Below are 25,127 nucleotides of genomic sequence, written 5' to 3' on the forward strand. Positions count from 1 at the left end.
GACATAGTGTGAGTTTTACCACATTTCATGCTACAGTATTCTAAAGTGGTGTTTGCTCCTTTTTGCTTGAGCCACACCTGCAGAATCTCAGGGTTTTTAATAGATGGACTGTGTGTGACTACACATGCTGCAAGTTTCCTAAAGTATGGTAGCCAGATTAAACAGAATAAAAGAGTAAGCAGTAAGTTCTAATATATATTGCTGCTGCTCCTGCTAAAAATTTAAGCATCTTTCAGATCTGCTGACCCATATATTAGTTTTGGTAATGTCTTATTCTTTCTCATATGCTTCATTCAAATCCATGTTTCTTGTGATTCAGTACTCTCCTTGCTTGCTTGGTTGGATTTTTTTCTACATCACCTGTGAAAGTAGAACAAGCACATAATGAGAGGGTGAACAGCAGGAGCCAGTATTTTCTTTGTGCTTGGTGATGCTAGGTTCAACATGGCCAGAAGCACAGCCAGGAAAGAAGGCTGGGCTGGGAAGCAGGGGATCTGGCCCTTCAAATTCTGAGCTTGCTGCAGAGAGGGAGGAGGATAGCAATCCCCAAAATAACAAGCTGCAGAGAGCTTGAAAGTTTCTGGATCAGTGCGCGTTTTCCTTCATTCGGTCAACTTCCTCTCTGCTTTATCCTGCCAGTTCAGTCTGTCTTCTCCCTGGGGAGGTAGCTGTAGGCTGCGTGATCTAGAAAATGGTTACAATCCAAAGAGACTCTAAAGAAGGAATTCGTTATGTCTCACCTCGTTGTTCTTTATATGAAAAATCCTTAACATTTCATGTTTGGGAATGGTTAAGATTGGCACTGAGGAAACCGTGGATGGGAAGTATTATGAGTGCGACAAAATTTCATTAGGATGCTGTTACACAATCACAACTTTTCTTCCCTCTTCATAGGGTAAATTTGTTGTGGTTTTCATTGGTTTGGTTTTAAATGTTGATGATTTATTGATGATAAATAGCTGATGCTGTAGCTACAAGAATTGTTGGCTGTTAATTTTTCTTTGCTACTCTACTGAAGAAACAAATGGCTCCTAAGGGTTTGCGGCTTTTTGGGTTTAAATTTTGTTCTCAGGAATTCTACATGCTAAGCATTCTGCTTCAGAGATAAACAGTGAAGTTCCTATCTTGAGAGATGCTGTGTTACTGTGTTTCTGTTCTGGAGGTTTACTGTTTATTTTTGATATAAAAAAGTATTGTTTTCAGACAAGCTGTGTGTCTTATCTATTTACAGTCCTTGTTAGACTTTGTGCTTTGATAGCACATGGGCCTAGTATTTATCGCTTCATATATCAGAGTCAATGTTTGTAAACCAATGACTTTTTGTTACGCCATTAGGAGATTCTTGATGCAGCTGGAGAACTCAGGAGCTCTCTTCCCATTAACTGTCAGGAGCTGCAGACCCTGTAATGAGTGGCACTGGGCATGAGCAGGGAGCTGTGCAGTGGTCTGGGCTCTCCTCTGGGTCCTCTAAGCTGCAGTGTCAGTTTTGAATTTCTAACTGCCCCAAGCTGGTTTTGGTGTAAAGCTCTCAACTGGACAAGCAAAGAAGGTCCCATTGTGGGTCAGTTTAGGTACAGAAGTGTGACTGTATCCATCTTAGCAACTTCTTCTTGTTCTGTGTCTTAACAGACACATGTATAGCATGTTCTGTTCTTGGGCACCTGTATCCACAGGTCCACAGTTTTTATTTTTAGTTAAGGTAGTCCTACAAACACAGATCCTTGTTAAACAGATTCTTGTTAAACAAATGTAGTAAGAAATTACTCTTTCTTTAAATGAACTGGGAACTGAATGCTGCAGTGAGATGCCATATCCAGCAGAACAAAATTACATTCGTCGTTAGGGTGGCAGTCCTGCCTAGGCAGCCAGGAAGGCCGCTAGCATTCCCGGCATTTTTTAAGACTGGGAACGAATTTTGTATCCAAATTACAAGTAAGAACTGTCCAAAACAGTCATTTGCTTAGCAGTTACTGTGACTCGAGTCTGTTTTTCAAAGTTGGTTTTTTGTAGGTAATTTCTGGAAGACCAGTGTAATTCCAGGATAGGCTGTAAAGATGTCAGGCAGAGCACTGGCACTGCAGTGCTTGCTTACACTTTTTCTCAATTGTGTGACTGAATATAGGGCTTTAGGGGAAAAGATTTTACATCCTCAGGGACTTCTCTGTGAAACTTCTCAGAGTGTTTGATACTGATTGGAGTCCTTGCAACACAGTTCAGCAACTGAGTTATTTTGGGGAGCCTGTGAGGCCTGCAGAATGAAGGGAACGTGTTTCCCCAGCAAGTTGTGCTTTGTCACTAAACTTAATGCAATAAGTTAGTGGTTTTATCATACACTTAGAAATTCCTTCATCTAGAGTGTTGCACAAATAGTTCAGCGCATAGAGGTTAAAGTTAAAAACATTAAAACCTCTAGTTAAGTGGAATAAAATAAGACCAACAAGTACCATAAATAACTAAAAAGTGCCTCTACCCAACTGTATTGTCTTGCAAGTAAGTTTTTGGTATGAAACAAATCCTCTCCTTAAAATAGCATGTTCTGAGGAGAAGTTGTGCCTGTCAATAAAAATCAAGCTTTTTCCTCAAAGAGGTGTTTGAAATGGAAGTATCTTTGCTTTTCCTTCTCCAAATCTTGAATTAACAAGATTCAGAGAACGAACCCTGTTTTCTGTCCCCAAATTCATTGCACTAATGGCACTTTGGCAAAAATGTAGCAGCAGCTTTGCTGTCTCCTGTTAAAGAATTTTTTTAAGGATGTGCATTAGGTACATTTGGTATGCTTACTGAGGGTTGCAACGCAGCTGGTGCAGAAGGAAGCCCCCCATGTAGGGGGTAGCAGCCTTAGAGAATGAAAGCATTTTGCCTATGGCCTCTGTCATTGCTTTGCTCGTGTTTTCTTCCAGTTGCACAGGCCATGGGAGGCTGTTAGCTCACTCGCTGCCTCAACAATGTGACCAGCAGGGCCTTTGGAAGACTTCTTGAAACATGCTATTATAGGCTGCTTTGTGATGAAAAGAGGTCTTACAAATATCTTGAAATTTAAACAGGGCTATTGTGGGTTTTCCCTTTGTGTGTGTATGTGTGTTTGTCAGCCAAATCATTTGTTCAAAGTTAATCTCAATTACAGAGCATATTGTTCATAATCCCCCATGGCTCCAAAACAATAGCAGAGTGTATGTCTGCTTGAATATATATTTACATACTTACATGTAAAGTATATTTGCATGTATATATAATTCTGCTTCTAAGGCGGCGATTCATGTTAAAGAGATGGATATTTCATGTAGGATCCTGTCTTTCGAGCAGCACCATCTTCCATCCTAATAAAAATACTGCAGGAAGGCCTGAATGGAGTGAGCAGCGCTTTGATCCTGCAGCCATTCAGTTGCTGCAGTTCCCTCCATGTAATGCTGGGATTCATGCTAGCAAACGGATGGTAGAGAAGTCTTGGGTTTTCAGCTTCTTGGAGACTGGGAGATTTTGTGTATCTTTAATTTTAATATCTACAGAATACCTCTGCTTTTCTTCTAGTCCCTGAGCATAAAGGAGCCAATAAGCAATAGTTGGAAAGTTGAAATAAATCCCAAGTTGTATATGCTCTGCGCAATCCCTGCTAAGATCCCCGAAGTACAGTAACCTGTCAGTGAAAATAGGGTGTAATTCAGCGATGCACGAGTTCAGTTAGCTCTCTATTTTTACTGATTTCAGAGAAGGTGAACATCATTTTTCAACTGTAAGTATTTAGCAAGGGATTGCTTTAGTGAAACCTTGGTTTATGTCTGCTGAGACACACCTGAGCAAAACCAGCAACTGTGCAAAGTGTTTACAGTGTAAATTTTTGCTCTGTGGTGAATGCTTTGATCTTGTCACACTGTGAGTGTAAACTTGTGGTGGTATTACGGAGTTACTATAGTCTTGTTTTTGGCTGTTTATTGGATCTGGGTGTATTCCTTGGGTAAGTTTACATTATTATATATGGGTGTTTGTTTTGTTTTTTTTTCTTGCACTGTGTTTATAAGTAACTTTGGGTTTCCTGGCTCTACATAAGCAGTTTATTTCTCTCTACCCCTTGCTGCCTGCATTGCAGTAGTAAATTGGTGTTCTGTTTCAAGAGCGTCTCTCCTGTCAGTCTGATAAGATCGTACCACCAGGAAGGCATAACATTATAATCCCAAGCACAATGTGATCCTGTTCATTTTAGCTCTTGTACTTGTCAGTGGGACAAGAATAAAGGTTGTGCATGGGTGGAAGGTGAGGCTGGAAGTGAAGACAGTCAGAGATAAAACACTTTGCTAAAAGAGATAGATCTTGCACAGGGACATTTCAGTTTGTAATCAAGGTATTATGTAGAAATTAACTTTGAAAGCTGGCTTGGGTGTACTGCATAATACAGGATGTAAAGCTGACAGAGAGAATACAAAACCATAATACAGATTTGTGACCGGGGAAAAATATTACTTTCATTTTTTCTTAGATTTGGTGTACTTTGAGTCATACCAATAGGCAAGAATAACAAAATTACTCTAGAAACAGATCTGCAAGAAACAAGAGATTTCTGCTAATTCCAGACTTCCGACATTTTAGCAGAAGAAAAGAGTACTTTCCAGAAAAAACCTCTGAAAAGAGGCAAAATTTAAGGCATGCCTTAGGGTATGAAGACTTGAGCCCCTTAAAAGAATCCCAGCAATTACCTAACCTGCCAACTTTCCAACAAGATAAATGGAAGCACTGTAGCTTGAAGGTGCCTTGGTTTGAATGAGATGCAGTAAGTAAGGTCTCTCTGTTCTTTACAGGCATCATAGATCTGATAGTACTTATAAAAGAAGAATAGAGTTGGTGCCCTGCTGACTAAATTGTCCTCTAGAGGAGTATTAGTTACAGAGCTTCTTTGTTAACTAGGCTATCTGCTTAAACCACTGTGAATTTCTCTTATTAGTAAGCTTTTTAATAGCTTTTCATATGGATGTGCTAAGTAAATGCAAGAATATCCACGTAATTTAGGTATATAATTGTGTATGTGTACAGTATTTTATATATAAATAAATGTTTGTGATGTGGAAATTGCACACAACTTCATTACTGTTCTGTTGAACTGAGGTAAAAGCAAGCATTAAAATACTTATAATAGCAGAACAGTAAGTCGACTTCTGCTCTTTCTGTCCGGGTGCTTCACATAAAGTCTTTCTTCTCCTCTGTAATTTCCCAATTAGCTTTTGTGGATAACAGAGGTGTTCCTAAAGCCTTTGTATGCTGGAAGTTTCCCAGTTGCTTGCCTACTCAGGATTTCTACCTTAGAGGACTAGTAAGGCCACAAAGCATGTGTTAACAAAACACACAAAGTAATGATCTGCAAAACCGTGCTGTGCAGAAGGGCTGATATTTTTCATTTTAGCCCACTGTAACACAAGATAAAGTCTGTGTAGCACAGCCAGGCATCTAGATAGACTACAGCTTTCATGCCGTCCTGACAGCAACCTTGTTATGAGCTTTCTTGATGGGTCTGATGAATGAATGCTACCATAGCATCCTTGGCAGCTGAGTTGATGGCGAAGTTCCCCAGCACGGGGAGGACACCCCAGTGCTGATGCTGAGCACACATGGGGAACGCAAGGTACTGCAGGTGCCATGGGACGGCCTGGCTGCTCCAACTGCATGTGCTGGGGTAGGGGGGAAGGGGTGTTGGTGTAGCCTCGCTCTTTGAGTAGCATTCCTCTTCCACTTTTGTGAAGGAGTTGCATCAAGTTGGTGAGAAAATCCCTGGAAGGCAAGCACTTGAAGAAACACCTGCGACTCCTCCAACACTCCATCCGCACAGGAGACTGTACAAGTCAGATGTGACCTGATGGGAGAAGTGAATTTCATTCCTGCCCCAAGGTTATTCCCCACATGCAGGTTCAGCAGGCTGGAGAGGTACTGTGGGGAGTGGTCAGGTTTTGCCTTGGTCTCTGAACAAGAGATAATTTCACCATGGGCAGTGCTAGCCACTTCATGGCTTTTCATTATTTCGGCATGTTTGTTTTTCAGGTACTTTGTGCCTTGCTGAAACAAATGAAAGCTTTAATACACACACCCTTTCTAACTCTAAATGTAAACCCCTGTGTTTTCTATATCTTTTCTCAGCTGGATACCAATCTGTTTTTTTTAATGCAGAATTTATATTCTTTTAGAATAGGCTCTATTCTGCTACATTCGGTTTTCAAGGGTTTATGTATGCTTTTCAGCAGCATTTATTTTATCAGCGTTTCCTGCAGCATTTGTTGCACATCACAACAGCAGTGGCTTGATTCCATTTAGAAGAATACCATATTATGTATGGAAAGCAGTAATTGCTTACCTGTTTGCCAAATACATTCTGCTGTGAAAAATCCCAAGCATTGCTCTATACAGCATCAAGCAGTGTTATTTCTTGTTCATATTTTCTACAGTTAATAGTTTTGAAAAAGAAAATAGTTTACTGCCCATTTCACAATTAAATTTCCTTTTGTGGGGATCTGGAACTCTACTCTGAGCGAATGCAGAGTCCACACAGTCTGAAGTCTCTATCTTAATTGTTGCTTTTCATGTGCTTGTCAGAAAAAGCAAAATTAATCTGTGGTGAGAGTTGTGCTTGAAGCATTAGTGGAAATTCATTAGAAATAAGGTCTGCAAGGTGTCTTGCAGAGAGATAAGCTGAGTGAATTGTATTACTACGCTTATGCAAGAGGAGGAATAACCTGTAGTGTTCTAGGTGTTTTTAAATGATTTTTCCTGGTGTTTAAATTGTTAATCCTACTTTTTCCATGACTTGGAAGACTGTCTGTCTTAGGGGAGACTGGCTGTGAGCTTTCCACATAGCATAACTGGTCAGCATCGGGCATGACTCTTACTCAAAACACACTACTTTGCATTTTGTCCAATTTCTGTAGCTTCTATAGACACATTTATTTTTTATTACGAAAATTAGGCAGCGGTTAGGCTTTGCTTACTGAGCTCTTTGCTCAGGGAGAGCCCAGTTCTTTTCAGTCCATGCCTGACTTCTACTCAGACAACGGGTACCATTGTCTACAGTGCAACCACTTGCATGAGCCAGGCAAGTGAAGTCAAAGTGAAGCAGCCAAAGTAATACACCATGTCATCCCAGTTATTGAAAGCCTCAGAGGTCATTTAATGACTTGTTTTATATGTGTGGTAGCTCTGTGCTTCTTGTTTGCACCTTAATTCACTAATAGAAATAGTAATGTGCTCCTTAACCTGTGCCTTGCCAGTAATCACAGAAGCACAGCTATCTTTGTGACTTTTCATTTTATGTGAGATTTTTCTGTGATTGCTTAGGAATTTCTCTGACAGTTAAGGGGCACACACTTGCTTTGTCACAGCATTCTCAGTTTTTCATATCTGATTTTACAATGGTTTAAAAAAACAAAGTACTCCCACAGATCCAAAGACTAGTATAACTCCTGTGTTACAGCTTTAGGGAGTATGCCCAGCAATCTGTAGTTAGAATTCAGATGTGCTTTGACCTACAAAGGAAGTTTCTCATGGAAAATGCAGCAGTTACGAACTGAAATGGAGCAACTTTTAGCATTGTGTTCAAACAAAATGGAAGAGAAACTGAGTTGTACGCTGGTGCTTGATGGAAATAGAGAAGAGGCCTTCCTTGCTTGTAGGTGGCCAGCAGGTCATGAGCTGCTGCCAAGGGCTGGGCCTCTGCTTGCGTCTGTTCTGCAAACTGAAAGAGCTGCGTGTGAGGGTTAGAAGAGCTGCATATTTTACACCCTTCTCTCGTTTTGGTGATGGTTTAAAGAGTGAAGTATATAAGCTGTGATTGTTAATGGTAGCAAACCCCAAAATGAAATACTGTGTGAAAATGAAACTGATGTATCATTTTCATTAGTTTTAGTATTGTCAGGCAGAATTTGTGGGATTAATTTTGAAAGCTTAATCCAGATGGAAAAGGTTAAATTCACTGTTGAGTGAATTTGGTTCCAGTTCGTTTGTTGCCCTTGCTTGTTCTTTTCTTGAAATAATTAGAGATTTATTGGAGAATTGTATATACTATCCTTGTTTTCTGCCATCATTTAACTATGTGAACCAACATTCAAAGACAACGTCTCAGTTATCTGCTGCAATAAGTAAACAAATGGAGCTGGTAGCCATGCCAGCTCTCAAGTCCTGTGTCCTGAGTATTATATGAGTTCATAGGAGTACTTACATTCTTTTTCCTCAGGATTTATCTGGATCCATTGACGACTTGCCGACTGGAACTGAAGCAACCCTGAGCTCAGCTGTTAGTGCGTCAGGCTCTACAAGCAGCCAAGGGGAGCAGAGCAACCCTGCACAGTCTCCGTTCTCCCCTCATGCTTCTCCGCATCTCTCTGGCATCCCTGGGGGCCCATCACCTTCCCCTGTAGGCTCACCTGTTGGAAGCAACCAGTCGAGATCTGGTCCCATTTCTCCAGCAAGTATTCCAGGTAATTTTGTTCCAACAAACAAAATTAAACTGATAGACTCGTTTATGAAATAAATAAATACTCCTGTAATATGAATTAATTTATTTTCTGAGAATCCTGCACTTTCAGGGCTGCCTTCTGGGAAAAAAAAATGCATACTTACAGCATGGTTAAATTCCATCTGAACTTCAGCTGCCAAAACCTCAGAGTGCTCAAAGTTTGGAGCTTGACTCCACGTATGTGTTTGATAAATGTCTTTATCAACCAATGTGAATACTTGGTCATAATTTTTATATTTGGTTTGTGTGTCATCTGTGTGTCACATTCAAGGCCAGGTTGGACGAGGCCTTGGGTGATATGATTTAGCGTAAGGTGTCCCTGCCCATGGCAGGGGATTAGAACTAGATGATCTTAAGGTCCTTTCCAACCCTAACGATTCTATGATTCTATGATTATTTACAGTGTCCCTTTTTTGGTTTTACTGTGTATTTCTGTTAGGTTTGGCTCTTTGACTTCTGTGGTGGTTTCAGACCCACAAGATGAGGCAGAGATTTTCCAACCCTGTATTGTGATAATGTGATTTTGGACATGAATAGAGAATACTGTATGAGATGTTTCTTAGTACTGCAAAGGTCAATGAGTTACTAGGAATCCAGCTCCACAGTAATAATTGAAATGCCAGTGGCATGCTTGCCACTCACTCTCTTGTGCCACATAGTGTGACACACAGTCATTCATGTACTTTCAGAAAACTGTGGAAATCTCTTAAGACACTCAGAATTAAAAACAGGCATGCATTTACTCCAGTTCTTGCCTTGTCCCCACCCATCTTGCATGTTGCTTGCAGGGGGTCAGGCAGCAATGTGCACTTGGTATTTCAGACGAGTTTATTCTCTTTCTGATGCCCAAGTTTTTGATTGTTTTCTGACATTTTGAATACTAGGGGAATTCCTAAGAGCAGGAGAATGCTGACATTAGCCCAGGGATAACATAAGTTGCTCACAAAACCACAAAAAATCAACATGGAGCTCAGTTAAAAGAGATAAAAACAATGATGCATTTTCATTAGATATGCTGTAAACCAAATGCAGGATAAAATTCAGTGAGTAGCATGTGTTTTGGTATTCAGAACAAAAGTATCTGTGTGAAGTGTAGGTGCCTGTTTGTATACAGAGGTTAAACTAGATAAGCAAAGGGGAGTAAGCTCAGTGCACACAGGAATGTTGCACACTTAAATGTGGTCTGAGCATGTCGAGCCCTGATGCTTCATGTGTGCCCTGCAGTTATTTCTTCCCTTTCCAGCCACTCTGACTGGCAGCATGTGCTCAGGTGGGTCAGGAAAAGCAGGGACAGCAGCAGGACTGGAATATTTGCATTATGTGCAATATTGTAGCTTTGTGTATGCAGCATATTTTACAGTACATGGTGAAGCCCATCCATTTTGTCGACTGGAGTCCCACCTAGCTGGAAAGGTAACATTTTTCCATCGTCAGATTCAGGCAAGTAAATGGATTGGCATTTTATCAGCCTGATTGCTGAATAGGGAAAGAAAGTTATGACATTGAAAGTAGCTTTATTGTAGCCATGATAGATAAGGATAAATAAGAACAGAACAGAATGTAGGGAGAATTAATAACTTCTATGAAACCAGTTGATCCCTGTGAGATAAAAATAAAAGGGGAGTGGGGCCACAGGTCAGGGTCAGAGTCGCTTCATCACTTCAGCTGAGCCCAAAAGCTAATTTTTTGTGACTGGCCTACTGAAAAGTATTGCCTCTTCATACAAACCATCGCCACCATTTTGCATGTTCTTTTCTGGTCTGCTGCAGTCACACAAAAGCAGCTCTTCCTCGGGAAGGATTTTTATGAATGGCACTAAATCAAAACCACCCGCTGGTGCTGTCCCAGCGTGGGTGAGCTCCTGCTCTCTGCAGCTCTGTTGATAAAGGTGAACTCCCAAGCGTGAGTTCTCTCCAGAGGGGAGCCAGGCAGCCGCAGGAGCATCGCTGCTGCTGCTGCTGCTGCTGCCATGGTTCTCAGGCTACAAAATGACATGAACAAAGCTGCTCTTTAAAACTCTGCAACTAGTAGGACGCCGCCAGGTGCTGGGGCTTTCAAGCTCTATGAATTCGACTGTGCTTTCACCTAAGTGTATTCCTGCTGTTATGCTTCATTGCTAGGACTGGGGTAGCTTTTTTCAGCAGCCATATTTACGAGACCCTATAAAGAAGTAACACGGAGCTTGTTTGTATTTCTGTGGCTGTTCGGAGTGTTCAGGTTGTGGCCGTTTTTAAACAGATTGTGTGCTACAGCATTGCCTTCAATAATTTTGCTTGCTGCTATTTTCCCCTCCGTTCTCACCCTACCCTTGTTTGTTCTGACCTCATTCCTCTCCTATTACCTCCTGCAATGTTGTGCCACAGCTTCTCCATGTGACATAGATTGGCTCTTTCAATCATTCTCTCTCCAGCAAGTCATTGTAAAATGAGCAGCTGTTGTGTTGCTGATAGCTATGGCTAGAGAAAGCCAGAATGTTGCAGGGGGTTCTTGGTGGGAAGGCCATTAAAATAAAGGTGTTGCTTTTCCAGGGTTTACTGGAAGAGAAGCATCCTTTTTCCAATGCCTCCCTCCTCACAACAAAATTGAAGACTAATTTAACATCAAAAGGGCAGACAAACAAACAGCCCCCTGTTAAACCTCCCAAATGGCTGATTCTATTCCCACTGCCTGTTTAAGCTGTCTCCCCACCCCACTGCAAGCCTGCCACCCTGCATTGCTTTCTGCCGCACGCCACAGATTTCACGGGAATGGACTGGCACAGGCAGCACTGACATTGGCACGTCCCTAGCTCAGTGGGCATTTCCTTCCTGTGCTCTCTGAAATACTGGACGGATATATTGTGTGGTAAGTGGCACACACATATACAGACTTTGTTTCCATTTGCTTGACTGGAATAGACCAGGGAGATTAACCCCTAAGAGCAGAAAAAGTAACTAAGATGGGTTTTGTTCAGAAAAAGTTTTCTCTCAGAAGGGTAACAGTTCTTTTTCACACACCCTTTCCGCCAGTCTTTTATGAAATCATAGTCTCTTATGATTTTGGGGGATTCAGAATTACATTCTGGTTTGTGTTAAGTAGATTATTATTCTGCTTTGCCAGAAATTCTGCTCTCTTTATTTTTAGGATACATGTTCTTCCAAAGAATGAGATGCAATGCCCTGCACTGCTTTAGGTCTTGAACTGTGCCTGATTCAACCCTAAACCATTAGTGGAAGCTGATGCAGCACATCATCAAAATGCACTGCTGTTGGCAGAAGATTTAGTGGCTGTTAATTTCACTTTTCTGTCTTTTTTTTTCCCCTTTCCCTCCTGCTCCAACCATTCCAGTTTACTAACAAAGCAAAAATGTAAATAAGCTAAACTCCCCTTTCTCCCCCCATCCCCAATTTTGATCTCACTGGCCAAAGGCTTTTGTCAGCTCTTTCTCCCTTGCAGTGTAAGCAGCAAAAATTTTTAATATTTAGAGTTCTGTGGAAGATTGCTGATAGGCCAGGAATCCCTTAACCCATGGTGGACAAGCAGGTTTTGTATGAGTCAGTAGGTTCTATTATATGTAAACCTCTGCAGGGATTTTTATCTGTATGGAAGAGAAGGATATCCTATATTAATATTTAATAGCAAATATTGTCTTCAGAAATATGTAAAAGGATTTTTTTTCCACACAGATCAGTATTTTGACTTGTGCTTTTAATACATTACATTCACTTCCTGAACAAACAAGCTTATTTTCACTCTGTTAAGCATCAACTGCATTGTTGGTTTTACTGCAATTGTATTGATGTTTTCTTGCACCAAGGATCTCAGATACAGCTGGAATTACAACTTTTAGGAAAAAAGCCATGTGTGGATACTCTCACCGAAGAATCTTATTGCTGGTCATCTTAATTTATGCTAACCAGTGTTTGGCACCCTTCTCTGATTAAAAATAGCCCACATCTTTAATTCTAGTATATGAGTCAATGGATGTGTTCCATTCAGTGATCAGTTCTATTCTTTTCAGTTCTGGAGGTCTTCCTCTCCTGTATTGATCAGCTAGCTAGCTTGAAATCCAGGACATGTCAGCATTAGAGTTACAGCTAACATTCTATGAAAAAAAGAGCAGGAGGGGAATGGGATACCCAGAGAGAGCTGTAACAGGACACCTTGCCTTGCTGTGCATATTAATCAATGAGTGTGTAGACTAGAGTGATTAAAATGCTGAGAGAAGAAAAAAATAAGCAGTAGTCTATCATAGTCCAAAAGGATATTTTAATGTAAAAATCTGAATAGGAGTGATGCTTTCTTTCATGCCTTATAAAAGGAGAAGCCTAAGAGTTGAACTGCTTCCAGAAGCGGCTGCAGTAAGACAAGCCAATCAGACAAGTCATGTTTTAAACAAGAATTTGGAAAAATAATTTGCTCAGGATTGAGTTATTCCACATGCTCACTCCATTGACCACCACTACTGGTATGTTTTATGGCATGGACTTTTCAAACATTATCTGAAGGAGAGAAGGCTACCATATGAAAGTGACCAGTGCTGTTCGATGTCTTTGTCAATGACAATGACATGGACAGTGGGATTGAGTGCACCCTCAGCAAGTTTGATGGCAACACCAGGCTGTGTGGTGCAGTTGACACGCTAGAGGGAAGGGATGCCATCCGGAGGGACCTTGACAGGCTGGAGACGTAGGCCAATGTGAACTCATGAAGTTCAACAAGGCCAAGTGCAAGTTTCTGCACCTGGGTCTGGGCAATCCCAAGCACAAACAGAGGCTGGGCACAAAATGGATTGAGAGCAGCCGTAAGGAGAGAGACTTGGGCGTGTTGGCTGATGAGAAGCCCAACATGACCCAGCAGTGTGTGCTCGCAGCCCAGAAAGCCAGCCATATGCTGGGCTGCATAGGTAAGTGTGAAGAAGTGTCAAGGGAGGTGATTCTGACCCTCTACTCTGCTTTTGTGAGACCCCACCTGCGGTACTGTATTCAGCTCTGGGGCCCCAACACAAGAAGGACGTGGACCTGCTCAAGTGAGTCCAGAGGAGGGCCGCAAAGATGATCAGAGGGCTGGACCACCTCTCCTATGAAGGCAGATTGAGAAAGTTGGGATTGTTTAGCCTGGAGAAGAGAAGGCTCCAGAGCAACCTTTATAGCAGCCTTCCAGTACCTAAAGGGGGCTTACAAGAAAGCTGGAAAGGGCATGTAGGGCTGGGACAAGGGAGAATATCTTTAAGCTGAAAGAGGGGAGATTTAGGTTAGGTATAAGAAGTTCTTTACTGCGACGGTAGTGATGTACTGGCACAGGTTGCCCAGAGAGGATGTGGCTGCCCCGTCCCTGGCAGTGTTCAAGGCCAGGTTGTATGGGGCTTTGAGCAACCTGGTCTAGTGGAAGGTGTCCTTGCCTATGGCAGGGGGGGTGAACTAGATGGTGTTTAAGATCCCTTTTAACCCAAATCATTCTGTAATTCTGTGAATTTTTAATTTTGTTTTACAGATATCCTTAAATAATTGCAGAACAAGGAAGGGGATTATATCCTTGTAAAATGGATATGATTTCCCTGTCTAGAAAGATTATTTTAACACATCTATCAATATTTCCCCCTTGGCTTCTCCGGAGGCAAAAATCTTGCAACAGCTTGTTGCAGGGAAGATGCATGCTGTTCATTGGCATCCGGACCAGAAAAAATCAAAACAAAAAATGCCATTGACGTAGCTATGTTCTTAATCACTGTTAGTGCACAAAACATCTATTCAGCAGTTTTGCAAATCTAGAATGCTTGCAAATGAAATACATGAAGGTTTCACATAGCAGTAGTTTAAAACGCCTTCTTTTGAAAGGTGTGCACAACATTTTGAGTTTTTCTGTCTTTTTGAAAAGAGGAAAAGTAAGCAAATTGTAAGGCACTCTAGCTTGAGGCATTCCTTCTAGCATATGGAGGATCTAACCTGTGATACCCATTAGAATTCAGCCCAGGTCACAGCTGATGAATAATCTGTTGTCTCAGGGCTTTGTGAAATAACTAAATAGTCTCAGCCTAGTCTGCTGAGGAAAGCCCGTGCTACAGAAGGAGCTATCAAAATTGTTATCATACTTGCAGCCTGGCCAGAGAGATCAGGAAGGTGTCCTTCTCTGCAGAGGTGGTCTTCTGAGAACAGGTGCAGGAGATTAAATGAGACAGAGACACACTTTTCTAGTTCCTCGTGTTAGTTTTGCTTGATGACAGAGGGTTTCATATTCCAGGACCATCAAGCTGCTGTTTTTCATCAGCTCTAAGTTAAGCATCAGATAGAAAAAACACAAGTCACCAAAACCAGCATGTCCTGGGTGATTATTTTTTAGAGGTAGTTTTCAGTTTTAAGTGTTTTCATTTGCTTCATATCTGGCTTATCAGTATTTATATTTCATGGTCACACATTTCAGTTTCAGTATTTTAATTGCTGTATAAGCCAGTGATGAACATTTCTGACCCATGAACTGAACATCCTGCAGGGTCTGACAAGCATGGCACTGAGGGTTGTCCAGCACCCTACAGAGGCTTCATACAAACTCACCTAGACAGCCAGGCTGGCAGCACTCACATAGCTGTGCTCTGCTCCCTATCTGGTTTGTTCTCTTTGTTGATTCTTGCCAGGCCTGTTTTCACCATCCGGGCTGTTGCCAAGCGGCCAGCATGGTGGGGCATCTGCTAGTGTGCATGCCGTGGCAGCACTCCTACAGCAGGCCGCTTCTTGTAGCCCTGTGAGTCACTGGTAGCCCGTGTGATGCTGGTACAGATCCACCTGGAGTATGATGGCTGTCGAAATCCAGTTAAAATCTTTGCATAATCAAGCACTTGCACTGGTTCACATAACAAAATTCAAACCACAGCTGCCAAGATTTGACAGGTATGTTTGTTGTTTAGCTGTATACTCTAAGCCCAGCCTTGGACAATTACTGTTTACATTTCATCATTAAACTGCATTTCTTTCTGACTTTTTTGCTCAGCCCACTTAGGTTAAAAAGTTAATACAGTGTGTATTTGGGTTTGACCATTTGGGGTTTTTATTGTTTCATTATTTGCCTACACAAACACAGATTCTCTGTCCTTTGTGTTGCCTAATAGGGCATTAATTTGCATATTACAAACATTAAAAGGTTGTCTTTCACTCCCTTGTCCTTTGCAGTACTTATCGGCGATTGACGAGTGAATGGGAGAAGTCTCTCATGTTTGCATCAGTGTGTTTTTGTTGTTGTTGACAGATGGTTGTTATACCTAGATAAAATAGAACATAAATGGCCTAAGTGGTTTGGTTTCTGTGATGGGATAGGCTGTTGGGGCTTCCAGTTTTTCAGTGGACTCTGTATCGCTGCCATTAGAGATATTTAAAGTGGTCTTCATGCTTCATAGTTACTATCAGGCTTGACTAGATGGATATGTGGTGTGTCCCTCCTTAGTAGAAAGAACCCAAGCAATTGTAAATATGGCTTGAATTAGTAATGGACCAGCTAGAAATTAGCCATTTAGCTTCAAAAGAAGAACACTTCAACTACCTCCATATCATGTTTCTCTTTTTTTTAACAATGAAAAGCAAGATACTCGGTCTCCTCCTTAGAGACAAAATTCATGCAGGTTGAGCCAGTGGCTTGAAAGATTCAGACAGCCCTTTGACAGCTTTGCTCCATAGGTAGATATGGAAGTCAAATTGCGAAGTGAATTCTTAGAAAGTAAACAACATAAGAACAACTCACTCTGATAGTGAGCTTTTCTGTTTGTTCCCCAACTCCAGATAACAGTGGACTCAAATTATTGTGATGTGTTGATTGATTACAGCCATTAAGTTTCTTAGTAATCAGTTTCATCACTTATTCTCAATTCACACTTGCACCTTTGATTTCTCTTCTACAACAGGGTGATGTGATTTGTCGTTGACTAATGAATAACAGAATTGGTTTCGGCGTGAGACAAACGGAATGCCGACACCAATCCCAAAATGCATTAATCTTTAATAATCCACATCTGCATGTTTATAAATGATATAACGAGGGGTTGCTAACGTTGATATTCCCCCTTCCAAACAGAAGCTGACATAAAAGTTGGTGTTTGCAAACTGCATGAGAGACACGTGGCAGCGCGTAGCGTGTGTGACCTTGTGGAGGGAGCTCACCAGATGAAAGTTCTCTGTTGATTAAAAATACATGAAAAATTGCTCTGCTTCTGCACCAGTCTTTGGAGCTTATCATTGTTGGGCAAGATGAAATATGGCATGATAGATATTGTCTTCTAGGAGGATCAGACCCACCAAATGGGTTTTGGAAGCAGGTTTACCTCAAGGTGCTTTTATCCTTTTATGCATTCAACTTGCCCTTTTTTTCCACAGTCCCTGAGAACCATTGAGATGGGCCTCTGTGATATGTAATAACACAATAAGAAAAACTAGATGATCTAAGAGTTGTTCCTTTTGAGGATAGCATTAATGAGAGCACATACATTTTGCTATTGAAACACCCATTAATATCAGGCAGTGGACTGGTATGAGAAGCAGCAGGTAGGACTAACAAAATAGTTCATTGCCAGGTATCAGCACTGCTCCAATTTCCAGCTGCTTGCCTGAACTTTAGAGTCAGGAGGAGCAGGGAGGAGTGAAACACCATCATTGCTGGTCTTTCAAGTTAATGCCACCTGATAATGAATCTTTATCCTGAACAATTCTTACGTGTAGCTGGATCAAGGGAAAAGAAATGCAGCTAAGAATCAGCAGTTTCAGTTCACATTCACTCTTTCTTTGGCATCTTGTATGTTTTCACACTGAAATACTATACATGAAAGATGGTATATGGTTTTCTTAGAATTTGTTAATTGTGTTAAATTTAGGAGTTAAGGTTTTTATTAGGTGGAAAATACTAGAAGTGTATGTCTGCTACACTGGTTGTGCTTCTCAGGCTCTTAAAAACAGATGCAATGAAGAACAGCTTAGAGAAAAACTTGCAGTTACAAATGTAGTCTAGAGAATGAGCATTGATAATGAAAAATTCTTCCTTTTGGAACTTGGATTGGCTCTCTAAATGGAATTCTAAGGTTTTATGTTTCAAGTGTGTGTCAGAGTAGTTTTCATTTCTGGAAGGAAGAAGTGAGCCAAAAATAAGGAAGAAATACTGCCCTGTCCTTTGTTAAGAGCTTTTAGATATTTAGCACTTGAATCAATTGAATTTTATATTCTGGTTAATTGACATTTTCTAAAGAAATTGAGAACGATTTTTCTCTAATCGAAGCATGTGCTTTTTGCATTAACAAACATGTAATGTCGTGTCCCAAGTAATTACGAATTATTAGATCCATGCAACCCTTTGCAATCTTCTACTTCAGTGTAAATGCAAGCAAAACTGTCATTTCTATGAAAGGCTTAAAGGACATAGAGAAAAAATAACATATGATTGCAGGGTTTGGATCCTTCCCTAAAGAACACAGGCACTTTTTTCAGCCGTTTGCACAAATTTAAGAAAATATAATTTACAAAATCTAAAAGCAGTTCAGAGGCCCGAGAGAAAGCGCTGGGCAAGCTGCGGCTGCAGCCTCTCCCAACCCCTCTCATCCAGATTCACACTGTCTCTTTGGAGGGACATGGTGGCACAGAGTGCAAAACATGTGGAGGGGCAGTTAAATGAGACTTCTGAGAGGAAAAAGAAGAATTAAGTCAGTGGCTGGGCTTTGAAGAGGTCTGTCTAGTGCGAGGAACGAGCAAGTGGGGAAGAAAGGAGCAAGCGCCTCATCTAATCTTTCTCCTGGGGACCCAGGTGGACAAATTGGCAACCCTGTTCACAGCCCTCCCCCCCCCTCCTTTGTAGCATAAGAACTGCTAATCGGATCCATGCTGCTGCAACTGTGGTTAGTTATTAACAGAATAAAAGCAGATTTCTTCAAAAGAACGGGTTGGGGAAAACGGCTATACAAAATTGCAAGGTTGTTAGAATCTTAAATGCACAGCAGTTGGTTTTTCCCTATTCTGAATTAGGTGATGAATACAGCCTTTCATCTGTCACTGTGCCCGTTTCTTCAGAAGGCAGCCAAACATTAAGCTTCTCAAACACACAAAAAAAAAGGAAAAAATTGTTTGAAAGAGGAAAAATATTGGGGAGCAGGAAGAATAGGAAAACGAGAAGGAGAAACCAGGTTTTGTTTTTATTAATTTGGCTTGGTGAGAGAAATACGAGCTTGCCTGCTCTGTTCAGTTCCTGTGTGCCAGCCGCTGTGAGCCACCATTTCTGAATGCAGGGATTAGAGAAGATTTAACTGGTTGCTATCCTGGGCTGCGCCATTCTGGATCGGCCTCCAGCAGAAATACCCTGGGGCTGGGAACTCTCCCGAGTTTAATGAAAGTAATGCATTAAATGAACATGGAGTTAGGCAGAGGAGAAAGAAAAAGAATTTGATCCCCCAAAATGAAACTTCTCATAACTGTGAAGTGAAATTACAGGTCTGAGGAGGGCGTTATGGAGGATAGAGAAGCAGCGGTGCCTAGATTTAGACTGACTCACACCTTTACTTATAAATAATGACTAAATGACGAATCCTTAATTTTGAGGAGCTCTGCAGCGTTTCTGCTTTGCAGCAGGATTCTGAAATATGTTAGAGAGGAATAGTTGTCAGGCAGACAGGTACGTGCTGTGGCCTACTGGAAATCCATTCAGTCTTTGGGTGAGTCACAGCCTTTTGAAGATTTCCACTGACAGCTTGCTTTGGGCTTGTTGCCAAAATCTCAGCATAAAAATGCTGTGGTGCTTCACATCAGTCCAAATGCAGAGGTGATTTCTGGATGAAGCATGGATGAAACAGACCCTCTTTGCAGTGGCTGCTGCTCCTCACCCTTCCTTTCCTGGGCAAAGTGATCTTTTGCCTTGGGGGGGGAGGGGGCAGTATATTTGCTTTCCTGCCTTTTGCCACTCAGCCTGTTGTCAGTTTAGGCAGTACTAACACTTATTTCACTTTATACTCCTGAGGATTTCTTAGAAGTCTTTTGTACCTTACTCAGAGGTTACACAACGTGAAAACAAAACTTGGGTGCCTAATTTGGCAGACCCCAGTTTCAGCTACGTAATTATTTAAAAAAAAAAAAGTCCAGAATATAATGAATTATTCTGTTGTGAGGGTGACATTTGGATTGTGTTCCATAAGTAATACCTTGGGACTACATGCTGAATAATGAGCATGAAACAACATATTGAATAGCTACCTCATCCAGTCAGTGTCAACTTTGCTTTGAATTAAATGTTGTATCATGTCAAACAAGTAGCTTCTGGTTGTGAAATTAAGATGTTTATACTATTGCATATGTGCAGAGAAAAGTCAGAGCTAGGGTTCTTCAGGCTCAGTGTTGCATCTTTTAATGGAGATTTGAGAGCAATTTAGTGCTTATGTTACAAAGACATCCCTGAAACTCACTCACAACCTGTCCTTGATATGGTAACACAAATACGAAAAAGAAGATGGAGTGTAGCTTTCAAGGATTAGCAGTCTGAGTATTATACTTTCATGAGAAGAGAAGTGAGTTTTTACCTCTTGTTGATTTTGTGTGGATTGTGAGTGACACTCGTGTGTGTTTGGGAATCTTGAGTCTTTAGAGCATGATGCATTTGTTTTAAGAGGTAATATGGAAATGCAGAGCCAGGCCCAACAACAATCTTGATAACTTTTTAATGTGTCGTGTCCGTAAGTCTGGCTTGACAGTCTTCATGTTTGCAGACGCTTTGCATTACTACAGCAGAACAAGTCAGCCACTTGCGATCTCGCCTTCAGCAGCCACACAGCCAGCCACCAAAAGTATCCCAAAGCAGGAGGACTCCAGGCTTAGTACGTAGCTCCCAGGTTGGAGAGATGGAAATCATCTCAGTGAGCAGCAGGCAGAAGTGGATTACTTGCGTTGCTGTTGCGAGCAAGGAGTTATTAGCTGCAGTGTGCAGAGCCAGAAGGCTTGGTTTGAGCATGCTTGACTCTGTGTACCACCCCACCCCCCCCCCGAGTGGTTCAGCACAGCCGCAGCTGCTGTATCTAGAAGGGTCCACATGTCGCTGACCTTCTAAAGTATCTGTGCTCAGGTTGCTGTATAGATACAAAGAAGGTTTTAGTATTTTGTGTCTTCATTTGGAGGGGTATAGGATATACAGGAAACCCTTGTTTTTTACTCAAAGAGTAAGTAATTTGAAAGTAATGTTGATACAATAGGAAGCTTGGCTACAATGCGTAAATTAAGGAAGAAAATAATTTTAAAGGGTCATAGGCTTTGTAAGATGAAAGAGATAACACAAACCACGTGACCAGTTTCCTTTTACGCCACCTATAGAAAAGTTTTTCTTTTGAGGTCATTTGCACCTCACTTCCAATTTCCTGAAAAGCTCATTCAAAACAGTCCGATGTAGAAGCCTCTTTATGATCTTTAATTTCTGATGTAGGGATCCAAGACCCAGAATGTCCCTTCTGGTCTGTGAGCCTTTACTGTCACATAAGACTGGTTTTTATCAGATTTCATCTGGGTTTCCTGGACCTCATTATTCCTAAAAGGAAGTTGTTTAAAATTCCAGTAGTGGTTTGATTATCATCCTAAACATCATGCTCTTTTTCCTCCCTGGTATTTAGCCACAAAAACAATTTTAAAAAGAAGTCACTAAATCACAGCTTTAGTTTTTGCCATGCTAAGTAATAACTCTCAGCCTCCTGTCACGTCATGCTGGTAGATGTTCTTGGTTCCCATTCCAGTTAGCATTATACTTTCTGGTTTTGTCTGTGTGAGTACTCGCCAGTGATACATCAGCAATGGTATTATGTTGCTTTACCTCTACTAGAAACAGTTCTCCTAATTCATCCTAATAATAAATTTATTTCATTCAGGGTGACATCAAATGCTTAACTATAACCGTTTGTAGGTTATAACGATTTGTAGATCAACCAGTATGGTCAGATGTTCCTTCCTTTTATTCTCCCATTTCTAACTGGTAATGCTACAGCTTTTCCATTAGAAAAGGCTTATTTCTGGTCTGGGAATGTAATGTTTGTATTTCTGTTACTCCAACCCAAAAGGTGGTCCAGATAGTTTCTGAGATAGTATTTTGATCATCTTCTATATTGACTAAGATTCCCTACTTAATAATCAACCAATATCATTAATCCAGTTCTAGCTCTTTAATTCCTAAATTAGGGTGAGAATTGTCCCAAAGACAACTCTGACTTTTCCTCCAGCCTGATGTTCTCCTTTAAACACAGACTGTGGTAAGTCCCTCTCCCTGCTGTTTCCCAGTCCTCACACATCTTAAAATTCCTGTGCTGATACCCCTCCTTAACAAGCAATTTCGCAGGGAGAACCTGTTACCACTGCAACGCTTTCTTGATTCAGTTGTTCAGGCACAATTCTGTGAGCTGTTGTCCAGCAGGTACAGGGTGCCACTGCTGAGCATCCTCCAGTGTCATCACCATGATGGGATCAAAGAGCCCTCAGCATGTTTCAAAACATTATCCATTTGGGCTGTAATTCATTGTAAGGACCCCTCCTCACCAGGTTATCAAAGGTCTATTCTTTCTTGCTATGTTGGCTCTAAGGAATTTACTTTTTACACTTTAACTGCAGATTTCATGGCTGTAGTCCTAATGCAATTGCCATTTAGTACTTTTCTCAATCCATCTTTTCCAAAGGTGCGGTGCAGTCTCCTCTAACTCTGTTTATTTCAAGCATAGATTTTCAGTTTCATGCAAAATGTTTAAAAGCATTTCTGACATAATTTTAAAAATAGAAATCCAGCTTACAGTTGTGCTAGTAAGCATCTTTAAATTCTCCCACCTCTTCAACTGACTTTTTTTTGTTTAATAGCAGACATGGTATTAGCAGACATGGTATTAATTAGGCTGCTGGTTTTGATAGTTTTAATGACTAATTTTGCAAGATAGCTTTATAAGTTTGAATTCCATTTTGCTCCTCTGTTAATATCTAGGAGAAAGAATTAGTGTGGCAGCATCTATGCTTTTAACATGCATTATTGTATTGGCTGTGATTTTGCATAATAAAAATATTGCAAAACATGCATAGTATTCTCTTTGCAGAAGTTTTGGCAGGTGGAGCATCTCACTAATGTGGCAACAATGCTATACAAAATGTGTAAAAAGGTCATTCCTGTTTAAACTTTCGTGTGTGTATTATTGGGAGGCATTAGTCTGTCAGTGAAAAAAAAAAAAAATGTTTTTTTTTCCTGTCTTAAATAGCTGTAGGATTCATGTTTAAAAAGAAAAGAGGTTGTTTTCTTCTTCAGTAGGAGTTTTCCTTCCCTAATAAAATACAGAAGTCTGATCATGTAGTATTTAATGTGTCTTCCAAGAATCCCAACTACAATACCAGTTGAAAGAGAGAAGGATTAATATCATTTAAAGGAAAGAAGTGGAAAATCTTTAAGGTAATTTTTTTTCCTGACAAAGAAACTTTAAAAGCATGGCAGACAGGATCTTCAAGGGTTTTTAAGGTTCTGTCATCAGCTCCCAGTCAATAGGAGTTAGATACCCAAATTTAGAGTTCCATTCAAGTCTTCAAAGGTATTTGGGTGCTTAACCTCCTCTTACCTTTTAGATCACTTGCAAGGATAAAATAGCAGTTCACCTGAAAAATTTTGGTGCAGTACTTTCATGTCCAGCATCTGGATAATTTGTAGCACACACTGATAAATGACAATGTTACTTCTGCAGTTTTGTAAGAAGATGTGTAGAGCTGATCCTGTTGACCAAATTGTTTTCCTTTGTAAAGCAAAATTTTGGCTTTAAATTTTAATACCGAAAAAAAAATCCAAACCACCAGAAGTAAACTTTAAAAGGTGAACTGATGAAATAGCATTAACGTTTGGTGAGTGTGGCAGTGAATTTGCAAAACTTCTGAGTCTGTATTCCATAAGTATGCAGAAGAAAATGATTTCTTAGTAGCAGGTCATACCTGCACTGTCCTAGGCTTTGACTTTACTGGTCCATTCTTGCATATCTGCCAGATAACTGAAGTTATTATCAATGTAAAAAATTAAATACCGTGTATAAATGTATTCAAAATATGTTGCCTAGCATAGATCTTCCATGCACTATTAATCTCCCTCAAAGTTTGCCAAGCCTCTACCTAAAAGGAGATCCCACTGGGAGCTGTGTGGTGCAGTCAGGACTACCCCTGCCTTTATATTACTTTTTTAAGTATTTGTAAAAATCTTCCATGGTTCAGATGTACTTGAAGTATTCTGTCTGATAGCAGTGCCTCGGGCATACACAATGGAAGTGGCAGTGCCCCGTGTTAACATGGAATTGCTGTTTGTTTATAGTCTTGAGTCACTGAATCCTTCCTGTCAAGCAGAAAGCGTTCATTATAATGCAGGCACTTAACGTCTCCACCGCCTGCTCTTGCATGACATCAAAACATAAGCCGGAATATTATTGTCATATGCCTTAGAGTTCGTGAATGGGCCGTGGATCCCAAAGCCTCAGGCACTGAGTGGCATGTTTGGTCTTTTGGAGGAGCAATTCTGCCTCTAGTCCAGCATTTGCATCTCTGAGACAGTTGTCACAGCTGCTCCCGGTAATGTTGACTGTCATGTTTTTTAGTGCAAATGCACCTCATCAGAATAGCTAGGCAGTGGTTACACTCCACATTTTATGGGTTTTCATTTTGTTCTTTTATCAATCTAGAGGCTGTGCTGAGAGCCAGTTGCTTTGAGACTGGGAAGTGGATGGGGTAGAGCAGACACATTTGCTTTCCTGCCTTTATGTCCAACTTGGGGCCCTTCATCACTGCAGAAAGAGCAGCGCCCCTGTCAGCCAGCTCCCAGCACCAAGACTGGCCACAGGATTCTTGCTCCTGCCACTGTGGAGGGGCAGCTGCTGAGCAGGAGGAAATGAGTCTCAGCAGGCACAAATCTATTGCCTGTGTTTTTATTCTTTCCATTTCTTCCGAACGGAAAACAATCTGAGCAGTTTCTGAGGACGAGGGATATAAATCTGTCTGTTGCTATTTATAACGTGCTCGTCACTACAGTGTCTAAATGCTTAAAGTATACATTCACTGCCTAACCTGAGGTGGTCTTCCAGCCACTTGGGTTGTCAGGAGCAGGCGTTTCTCAGACCAGCAGCAGAGAGAAGCCCCAGGAGACATCCAGGTCTCATTCTTACCCCTGCTCATGCTGCGGCAGGTTGGCTGTCAGGCACCAGGCCACTGGGCTGTTGTGCAGTGACAGGGTGGTAACGTGGACCTCCCTGCTTCACGTGGTGCTGAATGGTGACCTGGAGGAGTGATTTGCATCAATGTAATAAGCATCTGCTTTACTATCCAGTAATATTGAGAGGGAACATTTGATGCCCTGAGCTTCACAGGCAGCGCTGTGTGCTCTTCTTCTTTGGGTGGGTGGACAGCAGGGGATAAACTGTGTGGGTGTCTTTTGAACCAGGCCATAAAAAAGGCTCTGTCTGTTCTGGATGGATGCTTTAACAAGCAAATATATTCCCTTTCCTTTTATTTGTAATAAGATACCCTCTTTTCTGTCTGATCTTTTTCAAACGTGTTTCGCTTTCACCCCATATTCTACATGGACATTCAAATAATATTTAAACCACCAATTCATTGAAATACTTTTTAAAGTGTTGTTGTTAGTCATTTTTGTATTGACTGAATTTTTCATTGGTAAT

The 25,127-nt window shown here is 41.1% G+C and overlaps 1 protein-coding gene across 8 annotated transcripts in view; it reads left to right on the forward strand.

The window, feature by feature from the left end:
- Window positions 1-25,127, forward strand: part of ARID1B (AT-rich interaction domain 1B) — a 329,485-nt gene that overhangs the window by 220,830 nt on the left and 83,528 nt on the right. For all 8 annotated transcript variants that reach the window (XM_062640854.1, XM_062640859.1, XM_062640855.1 and 5 more), the window contains one exon: window positions 8,204-8,447. In XM_062640854.1, coding sequence (XP_062496838.1) covers window positions 8,204-8,447 — 244 coding nt within the window. The remainder of the gene's footprint in view (window positions 1-8,203; window positions 8,448-25,127) is intronic.

The sequence above is a fragment of the Pezoporus occidentalis genome, unplaced genomic scaffold (assembly GCF_034315485.1).
Source record: "Pezoporus occidentalis ecotype Australia unplaced genomic scaffold, CSIRO_AGI_Poc_V1 ctg67, whole genome shotgun sequence".
NCBI classification, from domain to species: Eukaryota; Metazoa; Chordata; class Aves; order Psittaciformes; family Psittacidae; genus Pezoporus; species Pezoporus occidentalis.